This window comes from Teleopsis dalmanni, chromosome 2, assembly GCF_002237135.1.
Source record: "Teleopsis dalmanni isolate 2A chromosome 2, ASM223713v2, whole genome shotgun sequence".
NCBI lineage: Eukaryota > Metazoa > Arthropoda > Insecta > Diptera > Diopsidae > Teleopsis > Teleopsis dalmanni.
The window spans coordinates 229,743,445-229,752,249 of NC_051847.1; the positions used below are offsets into that span (position 1 = coordinate 229,743,445).

The following is an 8,805-nucleotide window of genomic DNA, read 5'->3' on the forward strand; positions in this document are numbered from 1 at the left end:
TTTCTAATAAATTTTATTTTTATTAATTTTTTCCATTTTATGCAGATAGTTCTTTTCATGTTTTTATAGTTAAGCTAAATATTTTTGTATTATCCTTATTTGAAATATATATATTATATATTATATTAAATATTTACTATTTACTATATTAAGTTTTGAAATAAATTAATTTAAAAAATGTATCTGTTTCTGTGCACAGTGATAGATAACTCACATGGAAAAATATGTTAAATTGTATCTTTTATCTTCATTCGATTTAATTGTGTTAACGCTATGATGTGTTTGTATCTTTTAAAATAATATTAAATATTATATAAATATTTGCATTTGCCATTGCGTTTGCTTTTTAAATTTTTATATATTTTATATATAACAAAAGCAGTTTAAGGAAAAAATGAATTTGTTATGCAAGGTTTTTTCAGTTTTATTTTTAAAGAAATTAGCGATTTTGTGTGATTACGCAAAAGTTGACTTTCTAAAATTCATTGAAAAATTTTTACTAAATTTAAAAATAAATTTGCATTTGTACATTTATGTGAATGTACTCCATAAATAATTTCACTTTTTATTTTAGCATTATATTTGCTATTCACTTCGAGGTGCGCAATAAAATCTTTTTAATTATATTAATTTTTCTTAAGCCTCCACTTTTTATTTGTTTTGGATAAATTCTAAAGCAAGTTAATATAATATTATTTATAATAAAATTAATTTTCAAAATATTTTTCAAATTTATTTTTCCGGTTCAATTATTTCTACGGTGACGCTATCGGCCACTGGATTTGGGGTGATGTTCGTTATCAGAGACTGCTGTTGCTGCTGCTGCTGCTGCTGCTGATGATGCTGATGTTTGTGGTGCGAAGAGTCCTTGCGTTCATGATGACTATTTCCAATGTTGCCAGGTGCTACAGAATTGCTACGCGTCGAGCGAATCGACGTAGCAGATGCATTGCTCGCACTGCCGTGTGAACCAGAACGTGAACCTAGAAATGATAAATATAAAAATAAAGAGAAAAAATATATACATATATATATAAATATTTATATTTTTAATATACTCGTATATATTACAAAACAGTTAAACGCTGTATTAGTGACATGCTTAATTATAGATCCTTTATTGTTGTTCTTAGCTTATAAGCTAATCACTTCTAATTCAAGGCAGGAATGTGTAACTATATAATATAGTATTGTATACATGTGTATCTACTATTATAACAAATTCTGTATTGATGATAATGCTTCAACATTACTATACAAAAGTATAAATTACTAATTGTTCATTCATTAAAATGTAAGATCATCTTTAAATTAAAATAACAAATTAAATAACAAGCATTTATCTTATTGAATTCATTCACCGAATACTGGACTTAAGTTTCATCGAGCTTGATCAGGTCATGTCAATAATACATCATATGTACTATTATTATTACTTTTAGGAACAAGGTTCATCATTAACATCATTGATGAAGAGCATGCCAAGAAAATCAAAGATTTATTGCTTAAAGTTCATCGATTGATAATTAAGAGTTTCACTCATAATGAATCACTGATAATGGATATGAGTTGATATGAGTGGAATTTCATTTGGTGTCAAAAAATACATAATTTCTGTCTAATAACTTCAGATGAGACTTCGACCTATGCATACGATCCAGAAACAACCGACCAATCAAGTAAATGCTATGCAAAGAGTTTAAACAGTCATAACAGTTTTCTTTGATTATTGTAGTGTAGTGTAGTGTTTCATGAATTTTTTCGGAGAGCCAAATTGTTAAAAAGCATGAAGGAGACTGTATTTTAATTTGTTGTTAAATTTTTAATAAAAATGTTCATTTTTCATTCCATTAATCTATTAGTAGTTTTTACTCTTTAAAACGATACAGTGGCAGTGCGCATTCAAGTGGAAGCCGAAGGACGGAACTAAAGAACTCACGCCAAAAAGAAATAACTATCATGTCAGCATATCAACATGCTCTTTTCTTACTTCACTTCTGCAGCTCTGAAGCTACGTTTGCCTGAAACTATTCGTAAAAAGAGTCCAAAACTATGGGCAGACATTCTGTGGTTTTATACTACAGCATATAGTAGATGTGTCGAAAGCAATTGTTATGGTTAGTTGAGCTATTGTAAGATTTCGGGGACTTTCATTTGAAAACGAAGCGCTACTTTAAATTTTTATTGAAAAAGTTGGATATTCATGGATTATGAAAGGATGTGGTTTCATTTTTAGTTTAGATTACAGAAGATGAGCAATCGTATCGTTAAATATTTTTAAAAATGAAAACTCGAATAGCACTGAATACTACTGTCATATTTCTTATGATTGTACTGGGTATATCCAGTAATTTCAAAAAGCTTTGTATCCTGTTTAACACTTTTAGTTTCTAAATAAATCTGATACATCTAATATCGGTCGGTTTAAGCTCAGTTATTATACATTAAATATTCGTAATTTCTTACTAAAAATAAAAATGACTGGTTTGTCATGTCATGTTTGTACTATATATATCATATATAGATAGATTTAATAAAAATCAGTTAGGAACAATTTGAATTATTGTATTATGTTTTATTCAGAACTTACCGTTTATGAGATAAAAATGTATAATTAAATTTATATATAAATTGTGTAATTATACAAGTTAATAATTAATATATAATTAGCTGTAATTTACTCTACAGCATTTTAACAGATACTTTTTTTATAGATATAAAATATTATCAAGGCGGTTAGATAAGCACACACTGTACAAGATACACAAACATAGACTACATAAACACACGTATCTATAAACTAAATTACATACTAAATACTTAATATATATTTTATCTAAAGTGCATAAAATTGCTTGAAATTATAACTGCAGACAGCGAAAAACTGATTGAAATGAAATTTGAAAAGCACAGCAAATAAAATAATTTTTTCTAAAACAAATTATAAATAAAAATATTGCAAATAAAATTTATTAATATTTTTTTTAATTGTGTTTACTTTATTTATTTATTATATAGTTTAGTCACATATATATATCACTGATGATATATCACTTATTAATCGATTGTTCAATCGTGAAGAAACGCGATTAATCCACAAGAAAATCAAAAAGTACACTCAGTTAGGAGTAATATTTGAAGTCTTCGAATACACATTTATGTCTCTAATAGGTCTACTCAAGGTGTATTTGCGTTACTATAACTAAGAAGCCTAGTTCTCTTGTCCCACAATAATTTCGAAGTACAATTGTTATTCAATTGAATAAACAGAAAGTTTAGTGTCACGAAATATTGTTGATGACCCAAACCTACATAAGTGTCATTGGTTAAGTTTAAAATTGCAGAGAGGGTAGAAGACCAGCCTGGTATTATCTTGTTCAGAAGTCCAACTTGAAAATAATATAAGAAAATTATATTATTGATATCTGTGTTGGACTAACTTAACATATAATTGCAATCTTTTGTAATTTAAGATAATGGCATCTGAAAATATATTCAACGCATGATTGGCAATATAATAAGAAACAGACTATAGTACGAACATAGGCTACAAATGGAGCGGAGAACCGCGGCCATAATAGCGCTTTTGTGCTACAACTGATCGGAACAGAATAAACGTTATTCAGCAGTTGTTATTTTTATAAAGGTCAAAATAATCTTCGTTAAGAAAGCATTGAAATCGGACAGAGACAAAAACATAATTGATATAGGTTTGTTCAATAATTCAGAACATGTTCAGTGAAGCTGGAACATATAATATTAATTATAAACTTAGTTTTTAGTTTAAAAAAATATTAGTATCCATAGGTAACAAAATTCTTCCAAATAAATAATTCAGTGGGGTAAATTTTACTTTACATAAAAAGATTTTTACCTTAGATTATAGGTGACACAATAGGATTTCTTCTAGAATTCTAGAATTCTCGAAGTTTTTTATTTCGGCGTACAAAAACAAAAAATTGGAAGACAATATATTAAAAGAAAGAAGAAAGGTGTTTTTAGACTAAAAGCAAAAATAAAAAGAAACTACTGATATCTATACATTTGCGGTTCCACTACTAGGTGTATAAGTGTAGTTGTTAAGTTAAGATGTGTAGAGCAGTTGAGTGTTTGGTATTTTGTATTGGAAGACATTTAGAAGGATAGTATAGAGCACTCGTGTAATGACTACTGTAAAGAAAAAAAAACGAACGGGACATTTATAGATTTCTACATTGTCATATAAGAGCTACAACAAAAATAAGAGTTATAGTTGTACACCACTTTCCAGATATGAATCAATTCTACGTTTGGTTTTGAATGTAAGGCAAATCTAACGTCCTCAAAAAATATTGCTGTACCTCAGTTTCGATTTCAGAAGTAGTGCAACAATATCTGTTCAATAATGGTATTGTCCGTATATGACGGTATGACGTAATCGGTATCGCTACCGTTAACGGTATTGATTTCTATATCGGTGTATGTCTCGGTGTGGATGTTGGTGTCGGTGGTGCTGATATAGTCTTGCTTGTGGCCAAATTAAAAATAATTGATCAAATCGGCACAGCAACGCAAGTTCCGTTTAAAATTTATTCGTTCTGATGGCAACCGATGGTGAAGTGTTCATGGACATGCCACAGGCAGTTCCAGCACCGGGCGCGGATACGTATGTAGTAGTGATAGCATCATTTGTTGCTGCTGTCAGTGATATGTGTGTTGCGTTCGGCGCATGTTGCGAGTGTGCAGTGGCTGTGGTGGAGGCAGATGCAGTTGCAGATGCGTTTGCTGAGGCATTAGTGTTATGTGGATGCTCGAGCAATCTAGAGCAATTTGAGACATCGCTAACGCGTGAGTCACTGGAACGTGTATTGCTCTTCGAACGTGGCATTCGTCCTGTACATTAATTCGGTAATAGAGAAAATTTTAATTGTGTGGTTAACTTTATGTCGGTATAAGATTGGTTAAAAGAAAAAATGTACCTGTAGATATCGTTTTAAGTTGATATTTTATTTTTATTATATATTTCAATAACGTTTTTAAATAAATTATAAAAATAACTAAAGCTATAATTATAACTATATTGCATATTTATATATATATATATATTTATATATACGAGTATATACCATTATTTACAGTAGATAAATATTTATTACGTTGATTATTATATATAATTATTATTGATTTTCATTAAACTCTTCGCGTTTTTGGATATTTTAATCTGGTCGTTTATTAAAAAAAATGTATTCTAGTGAATTTTTTTTTTTATTCTTTCTTGGTACAACTCTCTGTGTTTTCTTTGGTTTCTTCTCCAATGCTTTACCCACACAATAAGAAAGCGTGGATGACAATGGATCTATTTAACGAATGACTTCAGATGCTAAATGATAACTAAATATCGAAATTTACTGTTATGTATGGACAATTGTATAGTGCATAATGGGTTCCCGAATCTCAGTCACGTAAAAAAAATTTTTTGCCAGTAAACGCCACTTCTAAACTGCATCCCCTTGACCAGGGTGTTATGAAAAATTTTAAATTATCTCACCGCAAGGAGAGATTGGTTATAAAGCGTGGAATAGTGTCAGCAAATCTTGCATTCAAGACTGCTTCAGGGCATTTTTTTCTTTTTAAACCTCGTTAAATTAAAACCTCTATAATTCAAAAACCCCTCTAATTCGTAAAAAATGCTGTTCTCTTGTGATTGCGAATTATCGGGACCACATATACTAGTGACAGACGTTGTTGTCTAATTATTCCGTTCCCGAAGTAACGGAAACTGCAACTAAAGTAGTTTTTTTGTGCTACAACTAATCCTAACAGAATAGAAGGTATTTAGTCGTTCGAATAAAGGACATAATGTATATAGTTGGGGAGTTCTTAATCTTACTTGGGAGAGGAACTTTGGTGCCATCATTCTACTACTGGCGTAGATCAAAGCTAATCAAGCAATCACAGAGAATATGACTAAACATTTTATTTTAGGAATATTTTAAAATCTATATTTTAATTGAATAAGTTTTTACATAATGAGATATAAAATTTTAATTTTCTTATTCAACATCCTATCTATTCATATATGTTCGACTTCAAAACGAAGTTCTATAAAATATTATCCCAAAAATATTTTTAATCAGCATCAAGTGAAATAGTTTTGTGATTACATTAGTATTTTAATAGTTAAATGTGCATTAATGTGGAAGCAGTGTCATTTTATATCATTGCGATTCCGTAAATTCAAAACATCAAATAAAACATTTTATAAGCAATTGAGAGAACGTAGAACAAAAAGTTAATGCTTTCAACACGTCGTAATCGGAAGCATCTATGCGCATTAACATAAGTAGCAGATCCAAATTCCAGCACCGCAGATTTTTTTTACATATTGCCTCAGTTGTCTTTATGGCTCAGGAGTTTTACGGCGCCATTAAGCTATGATAGGTACTTCGCACCCTACCTTTATTTTATAATTTTATCATTTTTGCTAGATTGCTTATATTTTTTTAATAAAATTTTATTTATCTTCTGATGATTGTGAGTGTATTATCGAAGGTATACACAATGCAAACTGCTGTAAAATGATTTAGAATTTCTGTATTGATGTAGTGCGAGCTCATCCGGTTGGACGAAAATCAAAATATTTTGATATTTGTCGGGCGAAGACTCTCATACTACAACAGACCTTTGTTGTACACCAAGTTTGAACATGAATAACCTGCATCAGGTTTGGTTTTTATTTTATATAATATGAAACTATTTAAAACTTTTATCTATTCATTTTTATTTATTTACAAAAACAAACGCAAATAAATTAAAATTTCAATTTAATATAAAATAATTAAAATTTTTATAAATTTTGAAATTTTTTAAAGTAATCAAAATTATTAATAAAAACAGAACTCTTAAGGAAAAAGACAGAAAATTTGTAGAATTAGTGCATTTAGTCGATGGAATACAAACCTGTCTTACCTAGCGACGGATTAGGCGAATGGGGACGCAGCGAAGCCATGCTCGGTTGGCGTGAAGGTGCACGCACTGACATTCTGGAGCCACGACGTTCTTGTCCATGCAAAAGTTTACTATCACGGAGGAGAGAAACGTTCATCAACCTCGGGTTAGGAGTGTTGAAAATTGTACGATTCTCACGCCATCGCGCTCTGTGAAAGAAAAATAAAAGCTCAAAAGATTTTCCATGCGGTTTTATGTACTGGATTAAAGGGGTACAACCAAAAAAAGGAAAAAAGATCCCATGATAAATTAAGTAAATTAAGTTCGACGGTTGTAATATAATATGATTTATGCATATATTATTAATAATCTCTTCTTAATAAGGTTAAAACTTATTAGTTACTATCACAGATGGTAACCATAAATCGCTAACTAAAATATGCAAACATATGTACTTGAAGATTCCTTAAAGATTCCAATAGTTTATCCTATTATTATTAATTCTCTTAATACTAAGACAAATTTATCACTTATATCATAGTTGGATTGAGAAGGGGGTCAAGCATTCTAATATGGTATCGTGGCAGTTTTAAAGTGAGCGGAATTTTAAATGGAGAACTACCGCTGGACTGAAACAGCTGTTTTTGTCATATCAGTATAACAACGCCATTCCACTCCTAGTTTCGCTTTTGATCTTGTTCATGATTATATCTGTACTAGAATTGAATTGGTTTGTTTGCGTCAGATAATAAAATATCTGAAATTTATTTTTGTGATAAACTGTAAGGATTATAAAGATTTTTTCTATTAATAAAACACCAATTATGGATTTATTGTAAAGAAAGAGAGTCACTATGTGTGTCAATTGTCACCCTTTCATCAAAATAAAAAGAAAATTTATCTTCGCCACCACGACCTTTCTTAACTTCTTGTCAAAGCTATATACCTTGATTACTGGAAGTTGTTTTCAACTATTTATTGTTCTTGTATCGCTTGGTGATACATTTTTATAAGTTACATGCAAAAGGTGAATTTAGTGTGGTAAAATGTCACCTAGAGATCTGATGCTTTCTACATATTGAAAAAATACAGTAATGCTTATAAATAATGTGACTAATTGTCTTTTTAGAAAGATAGTTCAGACTTTGTATGCAGGGAGTGTTCGAAAGTAATAGTGTTCGAAACTAAATAAGCTGAAAGGTTAGTTTGGTGTATTATTTAAAGCTGTTTTTTTAAAGTTATTACGTTTATAGGAAGAAGAAACAAGGTGCGTTTGTCAAAATATCTGAATATATTAAACTCAAATGAAGTTCATAATGCCGGTCACTGCTCCGATTTAATTCCTATCTGAGCTACAAAATACAGCAAAACCTTTTGATTAGAAAATCTAATATCGATTTTGCGATAAGAGAAAGCGGAAAATGTTTTCTCTGGAATCTAATTTATATTTGCCTTAAATGGGAGTTAATTTTCCTGAAAAAGTTTCAAATTCTCCGTAGCTGCCAACAGTACCGACTTATAACTTCGAAGGCTCTTCGCTAAGTGGAAGGGTGCGTAGGGAAACTTTCTATTGAATGACATTTTCGTTAGGATTCTGCGTTAAAAGTGACAATTGCTCGTCAACATTTTTGTACAAATGTTACTGTTTTAAAAAAAAAGTTTGCTCATTGAAATTGTAAAACTTTTTATTTCATTAACTTTTCATTAGCGACAAATTGACAAACTTTTTCCAATGTGTTTCGAACTTTTTTCTATTCATCTCCAACTTTTTTATCTTATTTTACCAGTTAAAAAGGATGTAGAAAATGTAGATCAAATTAAGAAAACAGGTCATTTATTTATTAAAAAAGGAAAAATTTGGGGATAGGTTAAATCCTT

General features: G+C 29.9%; 1 protein-coding gene across 3 annotated transcripts; it reads right to left on the reverse strand.

The window, feature by feature from the left end:
• Positions 1–674: 674 nt before the first annotated feature.
• On the reverse strand, positions 675–7,274 carry LOC119681500 (ell-associated factor Eaf-like). Of its 3 annotated transcripts, XR_005252523.1 has the most exons (3): positions 6,940–7,274; positions 4,341–4,872; positions 898–983 (listed from the first exon to the last, which is right to left on the reverse strand). XR_005252523.1 is itself a non-coding variant. In XM_038094711.1 (2 exons), exons 1-2 carry the CDS (start codon positions 7,082–7,084, stop codon positions 733–735), a joined length of 387 nt encoding a protein of 128 aa, XP_037950639.1. In that variant the 5' UTR covers positions 7,085–7,236; the 3' UTR covers positions 675–732. The 3 variants fall into 3 exon arrangements, 2 of the variants coding, with proteins under 2 accessions (XP_037950639.1, XP_037950638.1); XM_038094711.1 differs by lacking the exon at positions 4,341–4,872 and having other exon boundaries at positions 675–983; positions 6,949–7,236; XM_038094710.1 differs by lacking the exon at positions 4,341–4,872 and having other exon boundaries at positions 675–983; positions 6,940–7,232.
• Between the last annotated feature and the right edge of the window lie 1,531 nt (positions 7,275–8,805).

Excerpts from the sequence above, each read along its gene's own strand:
- LOC119681500 (XM_038094710.1), bottom strand. The coding sequence starts at position 7,084 with ATGAACGTTTCTCTCCTCCGTGATAGTAAACTTTTGCATGGACAAGAA. Across the intron at positions 984-6,939 it reads TCCGTCGCTAGGTAAGACAG|GTTCACGTTCTGGTTCACAC; the intron begins GTTTGTATTCCA and ends TATCATTTCTAG.